General features: G+C 39.3%; 2 protein-coding genes across 4 annotated transcripts in view; one reads left to right on the top strand and one right to left on the bottom strand.

Annotated features, from left to right (window-relative positions):
• The window catches only part of sorcs1 (sortilin-related VPS10 domain containing receptor 1), a 192621-nt gene that overhangs the window by 143463 nt on the left and 26371 nt on the right, over nt 1-22787 (top strand). The window contains exons 9-16 of the mRNA XM_071505419.1: nt 636-815; nt 1890-2036; nt 2965-3067; nt 14323-14399; nt 16491-16582; nt 16944-17051; nt 20291-20408; nt 22502-22635. Coding sequence (XP_071361520.1) covers nt 636-815; nt 1890-2036; nt 2965-3067; nt 14323-14399; nt 16491-16582; nt 16944-17051; nt 20291-20408; nt 22502-22635 — 959 coding nt within the window. The remainder of the gene's footprint in view (nt 1-635; nt 816-1889; nt 2037-2964; nt 3068-14322; nt 14400-16490; nt 16583-16943; nt 17052-20290; nt 20409-22501; nt 22636-22787) is intronic.
• LOC139636974 (uncharacterized) lies at nt 3082-11988 on the bottom strand. Of its 3 annotated transcripts, XR_011694503.1 has the most exons (6): nt 11761-11988; nt 9266-9326; nt 7737-8735; nt 7424-7582; nt 6833-6928; nt 3082-6591 (listed from the first exon to the last, which is right to left on the bottom strand). XR_011694503.1 is itself a non-coding variant. In XM_071505422.1 (5 exons), the coding sequence occupies exons 3-5, from the start codon at nt 7577-7579 to the stop codon at nt 6280-6282; spliced, it is 564 nt and encodes a 187-aa protein (XP_071361523.1). In that variant the 5' UTR covers nt 7580-7582; nt 7729-8735; nt 8853-9251; the 3' UTR covers nt 3082-6279. The 3 variants fall into 3 exon arrangements, 2 of the variants coding, with proteins under 2 accessions (XP_071361523.1, XP_071361522.1); XM_071505422.1 differs by lacking the exons at nt 9266-9326; nt 11761-11988 and adding an exon at nt 8853-9251 and having other exon boundaries at nt 7729-8735; XM_071505421.1 differs by lacking the exons at nt 9266-9326; nt 11761-11988 and adding an exon at nt 8853-9249.

Genomic DNA, 22787 nt, shown 5'->3' with positions numbered 1-22787 from the left:
ATGTGTTTTTTTTTTTCTTATAAGGTGGGTCTAGGTTCTATATCGATACTGTGAAAGTACCAAAGCACTCAGTCCTCAGAGAAATGCACATAACCCGTATTCAGATACCATGCCTTAAAACAAGCCATCAGGACTTCCCTAACTTTGTGATGTCACAACAAAGCAGGCACTGTTCTCAGCCATGCCTCAACCCCGGCCCAATCGGACCCACCATCCAACCTTGCAGGGTTTAGTTTCTCTCAGTGTTAACCTGAAAGCTGCTATATTTTTTTGAATACTCAGAAAACAGTCAGCCAATCAGAAGAGAGGCTCTCTTTTTGGTTCTTAAAACCACAATATATCCTCTTATGGATGTTAAAACATCAAATAAAACACAGGAAAAATGAAAATGTGAGATATGGGACCTTTAAAAGACATCACACAATAAAATGAAAAAAAATTTAAAATTACTTGTTAAAACACTTATGATTATATAATATACCAGAGCACAAAATTAAGGTAAAAACAAATAGCCACACAAAACCTGCACATAAAAACAAAAACAGAATATGAGGGAATAATAAAAAGACATATAAAACACTCTGGCATTGTGACATGTTGTAAGCCCGTATTGGTGTACTTTTCCTATTTTCCAGGACCTTCATGTGATCAGTACGGATGAAAACCGTGTCGTGGCAGCCGTACAGGAGTGGAACCAGAATGAAACCTACAACCTGTATGTGTCAGACACGTTGGGGGTCTACTACACTCTGGCTCTGGAGAATGTGGTTAGCAGCATGGGCCCAGAGGGCAATGTCATGGTCGATCTCTATGAGGTAAAAAAAAAAACATTGATCCTCTAGCAAATAAGATGCTATAAAATCTGTGCTTCAAGTAGCAAACTTTGATGTTGAGCTGAAAGTAGACTGACTCACTTTAATTTTGGATTGGTATGCTGTACGTGGGCCCTATTTTCACAGCATCAAATAAAGGCCTGCTTGATGAGTGCCCAGGCTGCAAGTTTATAATGAACACTGATCAATACCTTACAGCTAGGAGGCATAGATGATGAAATGTACTTCTTTTGTCATTTTGGAAATGAACCCTGCTACTGTAGGCCTACAGTGTTCAGAGCACATTGTGTGAATACAAAACAGCTTCAATGTGCTGACATCAACAAAAGCAAGAGGGAATTGTGCCAAGGATATAGATTTTTGGGAGGGTGAGATTATTTCTTTCTTCAATGAATCACTGCAGATATTACTTCACAAAACGCATCTAATCCAAAATGAAAAAAAAAAGTGCGTTAAGGGCTGATGCTGAAGCTCTGTAACACGTGTATACAGGTATGATTTTAAAAGACATCAGCGGCATTTGTAGAATAAACTATATTTCTGAATCAAATAATAAAGCCGTTGATGCGGCTGCTCATGTCTTGCTGTAGCCACAGTGATAGAAACAAATCCATTTTCTTGATTAGGGTCACCACCCAAAACGCAGAATATGCTAAGTTGCTCCACCATCTGTCAATCACTAAAGTGAAATTTCTTTGCCTGATGCAACTGTCACTGACTCAATTTAGTATTCCTGAACTATTACTAGGAGCCTCCAACAAGGAGTCAGATTCACTTATTACACACATCAATTACTGATACATTGATCACACAAATTACAAGTCCCAAGACAGTTGATCATTTCACACTCAGTGTTTATGGCTGCATTTGGTTTTGTAGGGAATACAAATAAGGTAAGCATGCGTGGCTGCGCATGCCATTTGCTTTGCACTGCATTGCATTTATTTTCTGCAACATGACTTGAAGATATGAAGATATGGAAATGTTTAATATCTTGTGGACATGTTAAATCTGTGTCTGTTTTATTTTGGAGCTGTTCTTTTTCTAATGTCCCAGGTAGCGGGAATAAAGGGGATGTTCCTTGCCAACAAAAAGATGGATAACCAAGTAAAGACACACATCACCTACAACAGAGGCAGAGACTGGAGGCTGCTGCAGGCCCCAAGCAAAGACCTAAGGGGCAACAGCATTAACTGTGTGCTAGTGAGTGTCTGTGAATCTGTGAGCACGCTGTGTTCATACATGTTTTAATAAATGTGCACTTCCATCAAAGAGAGGCCTTGACAGGAGTTGACTGATCCTGGCAGCAATAAGAGGCCGAGCTCAAAAAGAGCAGCGCCCATCAAAGCTGAGTGCTCTGAGGCTGCTGAGCTGAAAGGTCAGCCATTTTGATTCAGTCCAATAAGCTGACCTCCCATTCAAGGAACACAGAGAGAAAGTGGTGTGAGTTAGAAAAGCAGACACTCCTTTTTTTTATCTGTCTTTGAAAGTTCGGAAATTGGACGCTTCTCACAGTCCGACTGAGTTTTCACTAGAGGTTTGAAATTTAAGACTTTAACTGTGTTTCTTTTCATCTACAGATGTGTTGTTTGTACACTTCAGTCACTCTCTACTAATGTGTTACAATGAAAAAACAGCCAGACTAAGATCACGTTGTCGATGTCATGGTTTGTGTCACTGCTGCCGAAATAAGCAAATCATTTGCAAGGCACATTTGCACATCTTCTCTTAACATGACTTCATATACGAAAATGATCACTCTTTTTTGATAAACCAATTAGTGATTCTGTGCCGTGCCTTGCCTTCTACCCATATTACACAGTCATTTGTCAGGAAATGTCAGCGTTTTAATAAACCTCTTAACAGCCCGTCACAACATGGCCTGCACCACTGGCATTTTGCTGGGTCGTAATGAGAATTGTGTCTGTAAAGGTTAACCCAATCAGAATTAATGGTGGGACCAGCCAATGGGGAAATGGTGTTTGTGATAAAATTTATGACTTGGGAGGGTTGTGGATCCAAGTCGATGCCGCAGCCGTTTTATTCAGAAGTGTCTTTTGAAGGTTTTCAGTAATACTGTTGGCTTGGTTTGATAGTTTTTGTAATTGAGTTTGTGATTTATTTTCTGCAGCCATACTGTTCATTACATCTCCATCTTCATGTGTCTGCAAATCCCTACACATCTGGAAACATCGCCAGCAGGGACTCAGCACCAGGGATCATTGTTGCATCAGGTGGGTGAAAAGGAATCTCTTTTGAGTGACAGGTTTATCTTTTCTCTTTCTTCTTAGAGTTCTGGGTTTTTTTTTTTTTTTTTTTTTTTTTTTTTTTTTTTTTTTTTTTTTTTTTTTTTTATCTACCTAATTAATAAATACATTCTTTGTCATTCTTGATAGAAAGAAACTTCTAACAGGTGCCCCATTTTTTTGTTTGTTTGTTTTGTTTTGTTTTTTTTAAATAGCTTTTCAAGGTCACATATTGCATAATGTTTTCATTATAAAGCAGGTGTAGTTGCTTAATTAATACTGTGAAAGTATCAAAGTGCTCAGTCCATGAAGAAACATGTTTTTTTTATTCGCACACTCAGAAAACAGTCAGCCAATCAGAGGAGAGGCTGTTTTCTGATCACTCACTGACCTGGTGTTACTACAGCTCCAGAGAAAGGGCTGAGAGAGGAGCTGCAAAACTACATAGAAATAGGTTTTGGTCCTTAAAATCACAAAAATATCTTCTTATGAACATCAAAACTTCAAATAAAACACAGGAAAAGTGTAAAATATGGGACCTTTAACAATTCTGAATTAAACCAGAGTTACAATTAACAATTACTTAATGTTAATATATACAAGAATGTTAACTGAATGCATCCAGTTGGGATAATTAAGTGAATTCTGAATTTCATTCATTAGAGGACAACAAAGGACCCATCTGGTATTTTCCAAGTCATTTTTATTGCTAATGGTGTTCACAATCGATTTGTGTCCTTTTTTGAGTTTTTTTTCCATACATGGATGCATTTGATAGTGATATGCTAACTCACAGAGAAAAAGTCCATGAAAATTACTTAGACAGAAAAGGAAGAAAATAAATCTGTCTTTCATTTAGTTGAAAATCTTGGCACTGAACATAGTGATGTTTCCACTGCAACGTTCAACCCTGCGTTCTTCTATGCATTTTCATTTAGCTGTTTGCAGTTTTTTTTTTTTTTTTGTCCTCTGTTTTCAATTGTGTGTCCCTTTTCAGCATCAGTATACAACTCCCACAGGCATCTGACAACACCTCAACTATTAACAGATGCAAATGACAAAACATAACAGAAAGCCAGACCACCAAAAACTATATAATCCTCACGGTTTAATTCTCAGAGCATCACTGTTCCTGATGACACAGGACAAACAGCAAAGGTTTTCATTGACTCAGTGTGGAAAAAACAAAGACATTGAGGAATATGAGATCAGCAACCCCCCAGGTGAATTCACACCTCAGTGATATTTACTCCCGCATGGACTGGCACTGTCAATAACACATTGGCATACGCCTCAGGTGTCTGGAGAAAGCCATGCTGAAAGTTTTAGTGTCTAGACCTTTGTGAAACATTGTGAATTTAACAGGTTTCAGGGATGTGGGAATAGAGAAACAAACTGATTTTGTTAGCTTTAATGTCATTATTCAAATAACAAAATGATCAAAGTAAACAGAAGAAATATTAATATTTACCTGGTAAAATAACCAACACTTTTCAATGCAACAGTGGCTTTACCTCCCACATGAGAATTAATGCCTGGCCTTTAGGTAAAATTAAGTTCTTTAACATCCTGGTCCTAATTTAGGTGGTTATGGCCATTTTTTCTGGGTGACAGGGTGATATGGCATTTTACTCACAAAATTCATTGGTGAATTTGCAAGTCCAACAGCATAAGGACCACAGGAAGGCACGTAACAGGCTGGTCATGAACAAATATTGTGTAATATATAGTTTTTCTATGTAATGAGTGATTATAACTCATGTCTTGATTGCATTAATTTTTGTTTCAACTGCAAAAAAAAAAAAAGTCTGGGGTTCAAATCTGAGGGGCAATGTCCACATGCTTGCACAGGTTTCCAGTTTCAACTACAATTCAGAAGAAATATGTGCACCTCTTACTCAACTACATAATTTTTAAAGTTTTTTTTTTTTAGGGTTTTTTTGCATTTTTTCAGATAGACACAGAGTGAGAGAGCAAGAGTTTAACATGCAGCAAAGGGCCATGGGTCGGACTCGAATCTGGGCTGCCATGGTTAGCACTAAGTCATTGTGGTACACACCCTACCATGAGAGACACCGGGGTACCCCATTCCACTACATACATTTGATAACTTAAGTTTCTACTTATATAGGAAAAGTAACACCAAAAAGACTGATTATCACTAAGGTGTGAGCCCTGCGCGCACACACACACACACCAACCAATCTTTCCACCTCTGTCTCTGTCCCCCTTTAGATAACAATCATAAATCACAAGCCACGTTCCAATCCTTACTAGGAACCAGCACACTGCAAAAAAAGAAAAGTTGGGTGAACTCAAAATTTCAAGGCAACAAACTTCGATAAAATTTTAAGTTAGGCAATTAAACTAAATATTTTAAGTTTTGCTTTTGAGTTTGCTCAACTCTGAACTCAGATTTTTGTCAACTCTCCCCTAAGTTGTACCAATTTATAATTTTACTTGGTAATAACTTTTAATCCTTAATTCTGCTAACTCTCCTGTAAGTTGTACTACCTTATCATTTTATACCAATAACTTCTAATCAAATGTATAAATAATTACAGATGCAACATGTACATTCAAAACATTTGTTTTATTTAACCTGTACCAGCATCAAATCCCTTCCAACAGGGCCAAGTAAATGCAAACTAATGGGACCCAATTGTCCAAGTCCTAGCAGTCAACTTCCGCTACATTGCATACTTCCAAACTTGCATACATCCAAGACCATACAGAACCAGTTTGAATAAAAGATCAAGCATGAATCATATATCCAAGACCATACAGAACCAGTGTAAACTATGAATCTAACACATTTGTTAACAAGGTTACTGAGTGCCATAACTTCTGGTCTCAAAATATCAAAAATGAGTCATGTATATAATACCATACAGAACCAGTATGATACACAACTATGAATCTCAAATCTGTTAAAGGTCACTGAGCGCCAGAACTTCCGGTCTCAAAATAATCAGCAAATTTTTTTTTTGTAACACTGCTCAATACTATGTGACAATTTACAAACACTGAATCTTAACATGTAATATGTTTAAGGAAAACCTAATAAAGTGTAAAACAAATGTAAGAGAGTGGGAGTTCGAGGTACATCAGAGTTGAGGGTGAATAACAGGAAGAGTAAATTAACATGGTGTTCAGAGGTCAACAATTCCAGATCTGACATTGTCAGTTAACTTGTGGATTCACTGAAGGAGTTTGTTTTTGAGGGATCTGACTCTTGCAGAGAGGTCTGTACCAAGTTCCATGAAAACCTTCTGAACAGTTTCAAATGTGTACCTGAGATCTTTTGGGTACTTAAGGTTTAAAGCATAGATCAGTCCAAAGAGGTAAGCAAAAGCAGTTGGCAGGTCAGGGAGATCTTGAAGGACAATCTCTTCTTCCACAACAACAGCAACACTCAAGAGATTTTGAGGAGCTGCGCTGTCATCATCCTCCAACACAGTGAGGATACCCACAATGAGGCCCTTCATCTGCTCCACTTCGGGGTCAGTGTCCTTATGTTGACAGACAGGAAAAGACCAACACATGAAGTGCAAGATATTTGTCATTAAAATCCTGTGAATCAGAATAAGCAATTACGCTATTAGGCTACATCAAGTCATAGCCAGGACAGTACAACTATTGAAGACACCCTTGATATTGGGAAAGATGACGGGAACAAGGAGGACAGAGAGGTAATGGTTTAAGTCAACATTAAATACAGTATAATAACAATTTATATTTATAACCACTCACAAGACAGTTCCTGAAGAGCTTCTCCTGACTGTTACGGAGATACAAGGGAGGGCCCTTCAATGCTGCAGTTTGTCGATGTGCAGTGATGTCAGATGTCTGAAACAAAGAGTTGCATGAAACATTACAAGATAAAACTATAAAAGTAGAGTAAACATACAAGCAGCTGTCCTCTTCCATATGCAGAAAATTCCTGGTGATTGCACGTCAAAGGTTTACTCCTTTTAAAGGGTAAGTGCTTTTTGTGTCACTGACAAGGCTTATATTATCAGTGTCTGACAACATTATGAAAAGGATCCCTAATGAGCAAGATATTTTTTAAAGATTAAGATACCCTTTGTTTAACAAGAACCACTGCATCTCAGTAATTTTATGTATTTGATCAACCACTCCCTGAATTGGTTTACTTGTTTGTACTATTATGTCAGTCCCTTAGACACACATGCATTTATTTTGAGGGTTTGTCACTACAAGGATCACTTAACATTGTAACAACTGCAAACTAAAATTACTACTACAGCTTCATAGAAAAGGCAAAATTCCTTTTATATCCATGATGTTCAGAGCTATTAAATTACTACATCTAGAATTCACCTCTTGATCCAGGCTGTTAAGGATCTGATCCATCTCAGATGAAAAAGCTGTCCTCCTCGCCCGATAGAATCTCAGGAGCCTCCAAGTGTGCTGATGAAGGGCTGCTCTGAAGTTGTCCATTAGGTTCTTGTTTGTGATGCGATAAAACTCTTCCATTATCTGTTGAAGTGTGAAATGGAAATTTAAATCCTCTATACAATTTCAACACCATCTTCATGTTAAAATATGCATTGTAATCAACACAACTCTTCCACTCACTTTTAAAAAAAAGACTAAATCATAAACACAATATATTCTTGGTTCACCTGCTCACCTCTGCCTCACAAAACAGAGCAGGCCACCGTTCCAGAACCTCTGACACCATAGGCTGCAGCTCCACGATCTCCTTGCGCCTCAAGGAGAAAGTCAGCTCCATCTTTTGTCTGATGAGTGCAACATTCTTATTCTTCTTCCACTTGAACTCCTCAACCAGAGCCAGTCTTTCATCCTCCAGTGAGCCATCATTGTGGTTTTCTGGATGGTCAGGGACATGGTTGATCTCGCCTCACTTTGCTCTCTTCAGAGAAGGACTTGCACCATCATCTTCACAGCTCCTCTTTTTCTGGTTAATGCTAACCTCGATACAGCCCGCCAAACGCAGCTTGGACCTGTAATTGCCAAGCTTGTATTTTATGCTCATTTTCCATCCATCACACCCTGTTTCACTGCCTAGTTCCCGAAGGCAGGGGTGTCTACTGATGAGAGCAGAAGCAACTGACTCAATCTGGTCTTGATCAGGATATGCTTTCACATCAAAAACTACCTGAGCAATCTTGTCCAAAATCTGTATCTTCATGTCTCTTGTTAGGCTGATACCTTTCTTGGTCTGTTCATATGCCTCATTGCCTTTGCGCAACTTCAACTCCACATCGTAGGAGAAGGATGGGATGGGAAAAGGTGAAGGCCACTCTGATACACTTCGCAGATTGTTCTTGATAAAAGCTGAGGGACTCTGGAGTGACTCTCTGCTGGATAAACTGGCTGTGTCCAGGGAAGACACTGAATCAACAGAGTCTGACTCTTGCTTAACAAGTGCAGACTGATCCCAAAGAATGTGCAAGATGGCACGCTCAGGTGGCAACTCATGGATGTCAATTAAATTACAGAGAGCATTGTTAAAGTCTGGGTCCTCATATTGTAGTGTGAAGCTGCCTTGAAGTTGAAGATTTTCCTGAAGAATGTTTTGCAACTGTTCAACTGATTCAGGTACTTCAGGAAGTGCCACTTTACGGGACATTCTTGGGGAGATTTTCACCAGCAGCAATAATCCAGCCTGTGTCACAAGAAACAAGGACAAAACACAGAGGGGTCAGGTTGCAGAGACTTTCAAGACAATTACTTGAAAGTTAAATTCATAAACAATGTAGCAAAGTCTTGCACTGTATTCTACCTGCAAATCATTATAATAAATGAGATATGTGCTTCTAACAAGCAAATCAGATATTGACAAAAAAAAGCAGATGTCTCCTTAGGCAGAGCAAGCTGGTGCAGCCAAAAAACACACAACTTACAAAAGGATCCAACAAAGACTGCACTGAAAACCAAACCTAAACACACAAATAAGGGGTGATTGCAAACAGGACACAGGTGAATGAAACAAGACACATGTGAAACAAATCAGGAAATCAACTCAGGAGGGAAAACACAGGAAGTAAAACTAACAGAAACACATACAGAAAATCTTTCAAAAATAAAATGACAGACAAGCTGTGACAGCATCTCGTTTGAATGAGAGAAAGGGTGAAAATGTGAGTGAGAGCAACATAGTTTTGTCTATATAACGTGTAATCAGAGTTCACTCACCATTCTGTGTCACTTCAATGGAGCAGGCACACTTTTGGAGTCACCAGCACCTTCCCTCCCACTGTGTATGCAACCAATGGATAATGGTCATTGAGAGCCTGAGGATCAAAAATGTCAATGTCTGCATAGATGCTCTCCACAAGCTCGAAAGACCTAAAATGTTCAAGGTACCATGATGTGCGTTTTTTGCCAACAAAGGCTACTTTTTCAGGGTCAACTACTATGATCACGATTTTATTGAATTCTGGCAGTCCACTGCAGTGTCCAGATGAAAGAATCATACCCTCCACATATCGGGTCCCATGAAAATAAATGTCTTTAGAAAGGGACACAGTTTCAAGATGTGGATACTTTCTCTTAATCACTGTGTGCAGGGCAGCGTCCAAAGAAGTTGTTTTGATGTCAGTTACTTTCTCCACATGTAACATCGGCTTGAAAAGAGTCTGACTATCAAACTGGCATGCCATCATCTGCTGGTGTTTTAAGGACAGCGTGAGGAGTACATTTTTAAAGTTTTGAACATCATGCATAATCTTCTTGAAGAAGCTATGTTTTGACTCGAACCTCATTGTCCATAATTCCACCAATGGCCCAAAGCAGCGTAGAAGGTAAGGATAATGTTCAGCAAAGTGGTGCTTTGGACGCAAGCTAAAATCAGGAAAAGTGTCTGTGAGCAGCCTTCTGTGATCAGACAACTTGATCTCCAAGTAGTGCAATATTTCCTCTGAAAAAACAGGTGAGACAACAATCTCAACAATTTCTTTGAGGTCCATCAGCATTTCCCATGCAGGTTCTTGCTCTGGTATGCTCTTTCCAATGAGAAGAGGGAGAAATCGTAACAGGGTCCAATTTTCATGGCCATTGCCACCTATGTTACCCTTTTCAACATTTGATTTAGAAATTGCCTTTGGTTTATTCACCCTGTCTGAATATTTGTAAGGAAATGAAGTGATTAGGCTATTCAGTCTGTCCAAAGTAATATAGCCTTTTTGAAATAAACTTTTTCAGACACAAAGACAGTTCAACAGGAATAACACCTTCAAAAAAGTCATGCAATATGTCTGGTGGAAAACCAGTGACAGGGTGAAAATATGACAGATGCTTACTTAAAACACATTCACTTTTAACACCATTTACATGTGGAACATTTTCATTATTAAGCTGTAGCAGAAATGTATTGTGCTGCTCTCTGGAGTGTAGCTGAAAATCAGAAATTGCAGTAGTTGCTATTTCACCTCGATTTGTTACACAAAATCTACAGAAATTCTTTACATTGAAACTTTCCTGAAAGCCGGCAAGTGCATGAGCTCCTAAATTGTCCGCACAGACACAAAATACAGAACCTTTTACATAGTTATTAAGAGTTTGCACAAAGACCCCTGTTTGTTCCAGTGACTTTAAATCCTTAAGTAAGGGACTGAGAAACTTTTCATAACCAAACTGCTTAACATCACTAGTCTTTCCAAGAAGAGCTAGATGAATTGAGTGTAAAGTGGAACGAAACTTTGAGGGCAAATTAAGAATAACCCAATAAAGAGCAGTAATCTTATGAATTTTCTTCGATGTGCCTAATGGGTTACACAATTCAAAATCATCTATATAGAGAGCTAGTGAAATAGACAGCTCCTGTTCTCCAAAATGTTCATTTTGTTTAAAGTAAGAACCATCTTGAAAAGTCTTGTAAAACCCTGGAGTAGACTCTTCACTGAAAACAAGTTTTTCCAGAAACTCTGCTCTGTTCAATAAAAGCTCAATAACCTGATTCACGGAAACATAAACAAAGGCTTTTTTTGAAGTCCGGTCTTACAATAACTCAGTTGGTTCAATGATGGAGAAATGCTCCCTGAAATATCTGTTTCTCCTATAATCTGTTGATAATGTACCTTTTTCTGATGTAGTAACAAGTACGGGATTTTTGTCAAACACACTGTTACTTATCTCTTGAATAATTTCTTCCTCAACCTCAATATTATGTTTTGCAAAAACCTCTTTGAGAATTTCAGTTGTATGAAACTTGGAAAGGGACAAAATATCATTAAATTCTTCTATAATTGCCTGTATTGCATGTTTCGACACATGTAGCAGACATTGCATACGAAGAAAAAGGGAAGCTAATTTGTGCTGAAGTATTTCGGAGTCTACATTCTGTATATGATCGGGTTCACCTTTTTCTGTGGAATCCAATCTAGGACAACTTGTCAAAGAAAACCCAGCTTCAGGATCAACATTACCATGGCTGGTTTGTGTCATTAGACTGAAAATCACTAACTGCTCTGACTGGTGTCAGAAAATCTCTCAGATTATGGTTTTTATGATTCCGTGATGTATGTCCAGTAAAACTATTAAGGCGGTTGGTTTCGAAGCTGCACCCCACAAATGGGCAACACACTATCTCTTTGCGTCTAAGGTGATGATGCAAATGAATTAATATTTTCTTTTTACAGCAAATGTCCTTGTATTCACACAACCAGCACTGAAATGATAAGTTCTCTTGCCTGGGGACAGTCCTGTGTAATCTTGAAAGATGTGATTTCAAAGCACTAATGGTTCTGAAAGTGCAACAGCAGTCCCTGTGGATGCAAGGCCAGGTTGAGCCTCTGTGATGCAGTCGATAGTGTTTCAGCAGAACAGCTTCAACGGCGTGAGTGAACTTGCAGAACTTGCACTGCATTAATTTCAATCTGAAAAACAAAGATAACAATTTGCTGGGTATTAGTAAAGCAGTCAGTCAATTTAATGACAATGTAAACAATAGACTGGACTAGGGTTGACAAGACTGACAATATAATATTCTGTCCCATTTTTAATTTCCAATACATTTTACTGCAATAAGATGAATTACAATTAACATACATTAATTAAGGACACTACTTAACAAACACCTACAACAGTCTAGGTTAAGAAAGTCAGCAGTCAGTATAAAACAAAGCAGTAACATATCGGTATATATGGTGCAGGCAGAACAACCTAGAGCTAAACGCTCTGAAGACAGTGGAAATGATAGTGGACTTCAGGAAGAGCCCAGCCCCACCCACCCCCATCACCCTGTGCGACTCCCCCGTGGCTACCGTGGAGCATTTCCGCTTCTTGGGTACCACCATCACAGAGGATCTCAAATGGGAGCTGAACATCAGCTCCCTCATCAAAAAAGCTCAGCAGAGGATGTATTTCCTGAGGCAGTTGAAGAAGTTCAACCTGCCAAGGACTATGATGGTGAACTTCTACACCTCCATCATTGAGTCCATCCTCACCTCCTCCATCACCATCTGGTACGCTGCTGCCACGGAGAGGGACAATAACAGACTGCAGCGTATCATCCACTCTGCGGAGAAGGTGATTGGCTGCAATCTTCCATCCCTCCAGGACCTGTACGCCGCAAGGACTCTGAGGCGTGCAGGGAAGATTGTAGCTGACTCCTCCCACCCTGGACACAAACTCTTTGAGACACTCCCCTCTGGCAGGAGGCTGCGGTCCTTCAGGACCAAAACCTCTCGCCACAAAAATAGCTTCTTCCCATCTGCTATTAGCCTCATCAACAAGGCTAGAGAGCCCCACTGTTGCTGATCAATTGCACCAATCACCAGAAAAAATTCCTTGTATGTGAAAACATACTTGGCAATAAAACTGATTCTGATTCTGATTCTGATTCTGATTTTTCTATTTAGTAGAATATCCGAGAGGTAAAATATAAAGTTTAAGACAGTATCTCACCATATGGCCAGAGTGTCAGCATCCTCCACACAAGGTAAAATACATTTTATTTGTGACAGACTGTTACTTTGTAACACAGTGTTTTTTTAAGACCTGAGTTGTAAAAAACTTTTTTTTTTGTATTTATTTATTTTCATTTCTAACAAGTTATTTAACAAATATGGGATATGGGATAACATAGGCCAAGTAGGTGCCAGCAAAAAAAAATGTCAAGAAGAATGGAATTTTCCTTTAAAAAGTGAATTGACACTGAGAGCTCTATTTTAACAGTCTAAAAACCATGCCTAATTTTAAGACCAACATGCCCATGGGCGCTCAGATGGGCACAAGTACTGTGTACAGTTAATTAATTATCCCACCAAATGTTTCTATTCCCAGTCTGTAATGTTCATTGCAGCAGTAGTTCAGTAGAAGTAGAGAATCAAGTAATTCTGTGAAAGTGGGAGACTTCATGGGACTATAGTTGCTGAGACTGCTTTTAGCCTGTTGTTAAGAATACAGTTATGAAATTGCAAGCAATATGCAGCAGGTGTAGATGTTGAAATGAGAGTAACTACAATTCTATTAAGTCTGGATGACAGCTAAGTACAATGTGTTCGTCTATAGCATGGATCTCAGAGAGAGAGGGGGACACTGGAGCAACACTCTGACAGAGCTATGTGTCTGGGTTGAAATGTATTTTTTGAATATGCGAGGGGGGTGTGTTCAAGCTCAACTGTGCTAACTTGGTCTTTGCAGAGTACCTTAACAGCAAGTTCGTGAAAACCTTTACTTTACTGAACACTTGGGCCATCACTGCAGCAAGTTGAAAACATCAAACACAGGAGGTCAACAAAATCAAGATTATCAGCTGCTGTTAGGTTGCTCTCAAAATGTTGGGATTGTGAAGAAAATTGTTTCCCAAGGAAGGTTCAGAGTAGGAGGCAACCATGCCTCTGAAACACTCACATTACTTTCCAGCTTTGTGTTTAACCACCTGGCACCAATTACAGGCTAAATTAAAGCAAGTGCAGCAATCTGCACAGCACTGAGAAAGCTTGTCTTAATATGGTCACGTCTGCTGAAAGATGAATACAGTAATCTAGATTTATTGGTTAATTTAGGAGTATGGGCAAATGTCACAATGCACTGTAGATCTTCAGGAGCACTGTAATTACCGCTCCAGTCTGCAGCTGCAGGCCTGTATCACCTGTATCACCAATGCTGGTCCAAAGGCTCTTTTTAAAATTTGGGATTTATTTGGTCCCAACTAGAATTGATTTCCAGTATCCATATTATACTGTTTCTGTACCTCAAAAACTTACTGCAGTTTGTCTTCTGTCTATGAATCTCTGCTGCACCTCCAGGCTCAGTTGGTTCAGAGCTGACCACCACCAATGTCAGTGTGTATATCACCTCAGATGCAGGAAACACATGGAGACAGGTGAGTGAACTTTTATTTTTATTATTTATTTATTTATTTATTTGTAATAATGCCCCACTGTTAAAATTTTAATTATCCTCATTTAATTTTGAAATGTACAAGTAAAACTACAATGACACTGCAGCTGTTGTGCATATGATTACATTTTTCAGAATATAATAAAATAGATTTTTGGAAATATTTGTGGAAACCCAACAACCTTTAAGCTTGGATAGACGTTTCTCATGGCAGGAGTTGACTGACACTAGAGTGCCAACTTTGCTAGGAGACACGCTGTCATCTTTTCTGGTGTCCTTCTGACTGGAAAACATCAGACATATGCTAAAGACATTCCACCCATCCATTAGCTATACTGTTTATCCTTTGATGGTTTGGGGAGTTGTTGGTGCCAATACCAGCTGACACTGTGCAAGAGGTGGGGCATACTTTGGACAGGTTGCCAGTCTATCACAGGGCTGACATATAGGCCCCATTCACATTGGGCATTAACATGCATCTTGGGGGATCCAATAAGTGGACACCTCTAAGCATATCAGTTCACAACTGGCACTAGAAAGTGTCTTCACAGGCATCACCAAATGTGACTGGATCTCACTTTCCTGCTCTAAACAATTACAACATTTTCATTTGCAAAGACCAGTCCTTTTTGTTTTAACCAGTGGGAGGCAACAATGCATGTCCTGTGTTGACTCTGCTGGAAATTAGAAGAAGTAGAAGAAATTAAAACAATACGGACTGGGTCTATTCCCAAGCATGCTGCAGGCAAACCAATTCAAATGATGCACACATAAATTATTTCTATGGCATTTTCAAATTTACTGTCTGCTATTTTCCATAAGAACCCATTTTGCCTGTTGTTCAATATGATGCCACTGGAAAATTAGTGCATACTTCTGCTTACACAGTGGACATCAGATGAAAAGGTGGTCCTTCAGAATGGCCCAGGACACAGTTATGTGACGCACTGCTAAAAGAATGTGGCCATATGCAGCCCAGCAAGTGACGCATTTGGATCTCAATGTGTCCTTCCTGCATTGGGTCCATTTACACCTGTACTTAAGAGTTGTGCACTTGTGATGGGCTCACCCAAGGTGAATATTAAGTGTGAACATGACTATAGCGACAGTCAGTCATTCACCCTCACATGCACACCTACAGGCAATTTAGAGTTGCTAATTAATGTAGTATCTGTTTCTTTGAATTGTGAGAGGAAGCTGGAGTAACCAAAGGAAACACCCACGAAGGCACGATGGGAACATGCAACTCCACACAGAAAAGCCTTAGGTGGCAGTCAGATTGATACACAGAACATCCTTGCTGTGAGGCAACAGTGCTAACCATTGCATCACTGTGGCAAGATATTTTTCTCCTTTTCTTACAAGCCCTCATTTTTTAATTGGGATTTAATTTGTCTCCTCCTCTACAACACTGAGTATTTGGGAGGACCCATCATTCTAGGCTAACTAGTTTCAATTAATTTAAATGTTAATTGTGGTCTGCTAAGTTACTGTTGTTGGCTGAGATAGGGTTCTTGCATATATACACACATGAATACTAGAGCAAATATATTACTGATTTTACAGAAAAAAAATAATTCATCAAGTCTCATACTTGATGATTAATTTTTTTCCAATGATGTCCCTAGTTGACTCTTAAACAAACTAAAATGGCCACCCCATGACCTGCAGTGACTGATTGACCTCAGTGTCATCCTGTCCTCATCACTCACTGTCCCTGATTTTATCAAAGCCTTTTAACCCTCATACTAGCCAGTGTTTTTCACTGCTGATGATCAAATGACATCGTAAGAGTAATTTGTGTCAGTGCCTGCATACAGCGCAGGTGGGTGGCACTTACCTCACTTGATCCTGCCACTTTCAATTTATGGGGTGTGTTTCTAATTAAACAGCAATGAAAAAGTAATTATTCAGACCCTGATGTAGCAATCTAACTGTGATGGCTACTGTGTGCATATTATGGATTTGTTTACTTGAATGAGACAGAATGGGTGTGTTCAGACGTGTTGAACTTACACATGTGTAACAAGCCATTGCAGGGTGAGCATTCTGTTTTTTTTTTTTGCCCTTGCAGATCTTCAATGAGGAGTATGCAGTCCTCTATCTCGACCAAGGAGGTGCTTTAGTTGCAATAAGACACACTCCACTTCCCATCCGACACCTGTGGTGAGTCATTATGACACAGAGGCCATTTGTCACAGCAGGACTAATTCCCTCAGAGGAAGCTCCAAGTCTTAAGTTAATCAAACAAAGGCAAGAGTTTTTCTTCAAACTGGGGGACAATATTATTCTGGTTAGAAAACCCTCCAACAATGGAAAATTCTGCTTTGACAATTGTCATTCAATTTCACCTTTATGTGTTTGAACTTATAATGTCTCTAGCTTCCACTGATCAGTGTTCACTGAGCATTCAGCCTTGCACTGAATATGACATAAAGTTGTTAGACAGCTCTTGAGGTCATTAGCTTGTGCACACAGTCAGGGGATTAGCACTGGTCCCTTGTGCAATGGCTGTTTGTGTTCCCAGGTTGAGCTTTGATGAAGGACGGCAGTGGGACAAGTACAGCTTCACTAACATGCCTCTGTTTGTGGATGGGGTGCTGGGAGAGCCTGGGGAAGAGACTCTCATCATGACGTGAGTGCTAAATATTTGTCAACATGGAAATCTCTCAATCACGCTGAAAAATCAAAGTAACAAAAACTGGCCTTGTGTGTTTGTGTGCCTGCAACCTTTTGCGAAAGTGAGGACATTTTCACTTTCTGATACACCTTCAAAGGCTTATTTGAGGGTTTCAGATTTGGTTTTAGGGTCAGGGTTAGAAGTAGGTTAGGGTAAGGCATTCAGTTGTGATGGTTGATTGAGCTATTTGTAAGTTATGCTATTGCTACATAGCCAACATTGGAATTAACAGATGGTTACTTGCCAGTCATGGTGAGAGCTTGGGCTATCTTTGTCCTTATAATACAATAGGTTAGAATACGCCCTCTGAGCAGCAGTACTTCTTCAGGGCAGATGGGACACTGCAGTGACTCTGTATCAGAAAGTGATGAGATAGGTTGACCAGGATGGGGCTAGTTGGTTAGCACACTAACTTCAGTAGAAGAAAAGAAGTGATAGAAATAGAAGTAAAACAAGAGAGATGTGTTCCACCACTCTTGGCGAGTGAAGGAACGAAGTTTACTCGCAACATTTCTTCTAGACTAGTAATCAGAGTTATTATTGCTAACATTGGGAAGGTTAGGGTAAGGGGCTTGGTAATGGATCATGTCAATGAGTGTCATCACAAAGAGAGCTGTACAAATACGTGTGCGTGCATGCTCTCCTCTTCCTAAGCCCAAGCTTGTGCTGTATGCATCTATATTTAAGCCTGCTCGATTCAGCATTCCTGACTGCCTGTTTTCATTTTCATTAATAAAAAAGATGTCTCTCAAGGTCTACCCAACATCAAAACTGGCTCACTCCAGATTATGATCACAGGAGATCAATGCTTTGGCAGCAAGTGACAACATTACTATCCATTTTAAGAATATGAAGGAAAATCATCAAAAATGCCTGAAAAAACAGACATGAAACTAGTTCATTTATTTATTTATTTCTTTTTAACAGCATTAAAAAGTGGGAAGAGCAGTGAGCTTGATTTAGTATGTCCTCAGAAACCAGATTTATGAAGATTCCTTTTGTGATATTTCACATATATTATTAGAATAGCCCAAAACTGAAGTGTTTGCATGAGGCTATGATGCAGCACAATTTCCTGATTGCAGAAGAGGACTCTGGGACATGTTACCAAAGGGTTTCAACAGTCATTACATGAGCATTTCATGACACTTGCCGTAAATGACAAACTGACAGTTGCTCTGTAGTCAGCTCTACAGGAAAGTGATAGGGCACAGCTGGAGAGACAGAGAGGGGCACAGAGAACAGAAATATGCACAGGAATATTCAACAAGAAGAAAAAGAGCTTAAGGGTAAAGGGGCAGTGTAAAGACAACGTTGGCAGGTTTGCACTGAGAATATGTTCTCGAGCACACATCCTCTCAGCTGACAGAACACACTATTGGTTTTCATAATACCATCATACACTGTTTTGTCTTCAATTTGTACTCATTTTTACAGTAAGTGCCTGTCATGGTCGGGTGCCTTGAAAGCTAATTGACAGATTGATTGTGATAAATATATTGTTGTATGAATGGTGAGGGGGGTCAGTGCAGAGAAACACACCCCTCAATTTAGCTGGAGATGGAATATTTATCTGGTTAGTCTCATAACCTTGGATCCTGTTTTTGTTTTTGACCATTGCAAATATGGATATTCATTCTGATTACCTTAAACCTTCAGAAGAAATAAATAAAAGCATATCAGTTCAAGTTTACTCCACAAAAACAAAAACATTAAAGATGTAAAGACTAGGCATTATATTTCAGGTTCTATCTTTAAGGATTAGGATGGCTCTTCTCTGTATGTTTTACTCTTGAGGAATCCCATGTAAAGACCAGAGCCATAACCACAATCTTGTAAGGCGCTTTATCACACCCCTCTCTTCTGATATTTCTTGTTTCCCGACACTGACTCCTCAGTAAAATGCAAAAATTATCTTAAAGGTTCTGTGAACAATTGTGACGGCCACTAGATGTTGCAGTGGACCAACAGCAGCTCAGACCAAAACAAGTGCTTCGTCAGGGGGCACAACTGACTAAAGTTACCTTGTGTACACTCTATATATATTTTTTTTTTGGGGGGGTGCTTTTTGTGCCTTTATGATAGATCAGTGGAGACTGACAAGAAAGGGGGTAGAGAGAGGGGAATGACATGCAGGAAAGAGTCAGACCGATCAGGAGTAAAACCGGTGACTGCCTGCTAAGAGCGTCTTGCACTCACACATGGTGTGCGCCCTAACTGCTCAACTACCGGGCCGCCCCGTGTACACTATAGTTTAAATATTTTCACCTCTTTATCTTACCATCAAATATCCCTTTCCTTTGGAACTACATTTTTCAACCATTACACTGTTGTATTCCTATGCACAAGTGCTTAGCCCCATCTGACTCAAACAGCTGATCTGTGGAGTAATACAGTGTGAGCTGTAGGTGCACTTGTGCGTACTAATGCAGTTGTTCAACAGTTCACAAACTATAGTTCCAAAAAAATAAAGGGCTGTTTGATGGCAAGATAAAGTGGAGAAAATAGTCAAAATATAGCACACTTCAACTGTTATTTTTTTGTTTTTGTTTTTCTGTGGGCATTTTTATGGTGGCTGTAGTGTTTTTTTTTTACGGACCCCGTCCACAGCAGTACATTGTTCAGCATCTATGCTGGTGCTCCCAGCTGATTCTTTAAACTGGCAGACTGCTGATCCAAATCTACTGCAGATAATAGACTGACTATAGTTAAGTACCTCACACAACCCCACTAGTACTTTAAGGTGCCAGTATACACCATCAGAATTGCTAGTGAGATGGTCATACAGCACATTATAACACATTTGGTTTTCTTGTGAATATTTACAGCACCGGGACCAGTGATTATTGGATAAAATTAAACAACCTATTGTGTTCATGTTCATGTGTCATCCAGTACAACAGCATGGCTCTCTGTTGTTTTTTTGTTTTGTTTTGTTTTTTTTTTAATAATTTCTGGACAAAAATGGAACTCTGTAGCACAGAGGAGTAAGGTCTATCAGACTTTTGATACACAGGCAATACTTTGGGAGAAACAGCTAATTTTTGTTTCTGGCCTATTGTGGGGTTTTCTGACAGTAAGAAAAATACTGCATATCAACAGCCTTTATCTCTTAACACCATTTCAAAGTGATCATTATCTGTAGCATATTTTGTATGTAACAAGCAGCAGCAGCATGTGTGGCTATTTTCCAGGATATTTGGCCACGTCAGTCATCGCTCAGAGTGGCAGCTGGTGAAAATCGACTTCAGGTCCATCTTCAACAGGAGGTGTACAGAGGCGGATTATCAGACATGGCACCTGCACAACCAGGTATGCTCTATGCCAGCACAGAAAGACTAGACTTGTTTATCACACTTTCTTTTTTTTTTTTCTTTTTTTTCACCCAGTTGGTAGAAAATCTCCATCTAAAACTGAAATGGAACATGTAGTCTAAAATGAGATCTGTATGCTTTTGATGTAATATGACATTCTGGATCAAACTGCCATCAAAGCACGTAATGCATCACAATTTTAATTGTTTGTATATTATATTATATTATATTTTTAATTAATTTTTGATTTATTTATTTATCAATCCCTGAATGATCAGTCTTTCTGTATTTCAAATACCAGCTTTACTTATATATACACTATATACTTATATATTATACGTATATATGTTATCCATTAGTATTTGTTATATGCCAGGGAATAGATAAGGGTTATGTATGGTTGTTACATAGGCCTCCTACTGTAAAATGCTTCATTGTGTGTTACCAGACATTATGTTAAACCTAATTTAAAAAATGATACAAAAGAAAATTTCATTGAGCACCACGGACATGGGTCACTGATCACCAGGGCACAAATATGCAGAAGAAGCCTCCCTTACATGTAGCAGCAGACGTCCACAAGGCTGGTAATTTTTATATCCGTTTCAGTGACATTTTGAAGGTTAAGCATAACCATTAAGTGCTGCTGTTGGATTGAAACTGCATTTGAACTTGAATTTGTGTTGCAGCTGAAGACAGGCTGTCTTACACTTTTCCACTTTTCCACACTGACATTGCTCTCCACAATAATCAAACAAAATATGATAGGACACCATACAAAAAACAGGAAACATATGATTAACAAAACTAGAATAAAGTGAAAAACAGGAACAGGAAATTTAGTGCCCTAGGTAGCACATGGGGATTAATTTCAGATGCACCCAATGTGTTTGATATCAGCACTTGTAGCTCATGGATGCACCTCCATTCAGCTTCATAAACAGTTTCAACTTAATTAGCTATAATTACAAAGTAAGGTGTCAATTCCTACATGGGAAATTAAATAAGCAAAGGTCTGTGGAGATCATCGTCTCTGTAACACTGCCTCTTAGAGTTTGGCTTCATCATCAGGGGCTAACCATCTCGGCTTTTAGACTGGCTGTGTAGTGAGTGGACTAAATCTGGATGTCTCTCAGCTCCCAGAGAATTTATGCAGATTCTATACCTATTCCTGCTGATGCTTTGAGTGAACCCACCCTGCTCCCTTGCATACATTAAACCTGCCTAAAAACCCCTCAATCTTGCCAGATCTGAAGCTGAGCAAGAAGTTTAAAATATGCCTTTATTCATGGCCCAGTCCTGTAATGGGTTTAGACGCCCATATGCTCATAGCAGTCTAATGATCAAAACATATAACATGGAAGACGACAAGAGTCCAAGCCAATTACAGGGCTAACCTGCCTAAATGTTGACTTGTACGTAGACAGGGTGTAGGTCCTCTGCCACAAAAATGTGCTGAACACAATCTCTGAACAGAAGACAGTATTTGTGTTTTAAGACCGCTGGGAAAGTTAAGGACATTTCAGGAACTGGAGGTCTATTTGTGGATACAGCCAGAGTTTTTAAACATCTCACTACTGACACCTAATGCACAAAGGCAGAAGGTTTTGATAATGAACAGAAAAGCAGCATAGGTTGGAAGAAGCAGTGAAACAGGTTGGTATTCATCTTTTTTTACACTCCAACTGATTTTGTATTCACTTCCTATGCAGGGATATGTGGCTAAAAATGGAATGGGTGCTGGCAGCATTTGTGACTGAAGCTCCTTCTTAATCATTCATCTCAATATCACAAAAAATCTCTAAAAAAAGTACTCAAGCAACACATTCTCCAGTGTGACACTTGCAATGGAGGAACATTGTTGAGTTTAGCATACCACACAGCATGAGCCTGTGAATAGTTGTTAAACAGGAATGCACACCAAGCTGAAGTAAAGCAAGGAAACACTGCTTTTCACACAGTGAAATGCACACATGGTTGGTTGCAGTGTGTAAATTATTTATGGTGGAAAGTGCTACAAAAGCAGTTCATTTTTTAAAAGTCTCTCTGTGTGACTTTCCTCTCGGTTCTCTTTTAAAATGGGGGCCACAGGGTGAACCGTGCCTCATGGGAGTGAAAAGAATCTACCGAAAACTGAAGCCCACATCCAGGTGCGTTATGGGAAAGATGTACTCTGTGTCGATGACATCGGGCCCCTGTGAATGCACAGAGGCTGACTTTGAGTGGTAAGTTTACTTTTTTATTACCATCTCATATTTATTCCCAATTTGCTGTGGTTATTAAACCAAATTTTACAAAGCCAAGTCACAGTTTACAGTCATGACAAGTGCAACTCAGCCTGCGAAAACAGTTGTATATTGTTTTCTTCAGCTCTTGA

The sequence above is a fragment of the Trachinotus anak genome, unplaced genomic scaffold (assembly GCF_046630095.1).
Source record: "Trachinotus anak isolate AG129_WGS33_773 ecotype Australia unplaced genomic scaffold, CSIRO_AGI_Tana_v1 ptg000019l, whole genome shotgun sequence".
Lineage (NCBI taxonomy): Eukaryota > Metazoa > Chordata > Actinopteri > Carangiformes > Carangidae > Trachinotus > Trachinotus anak.
This window is presented reverse-complemented; position numbering and strand designations above follow the sequence as displayed.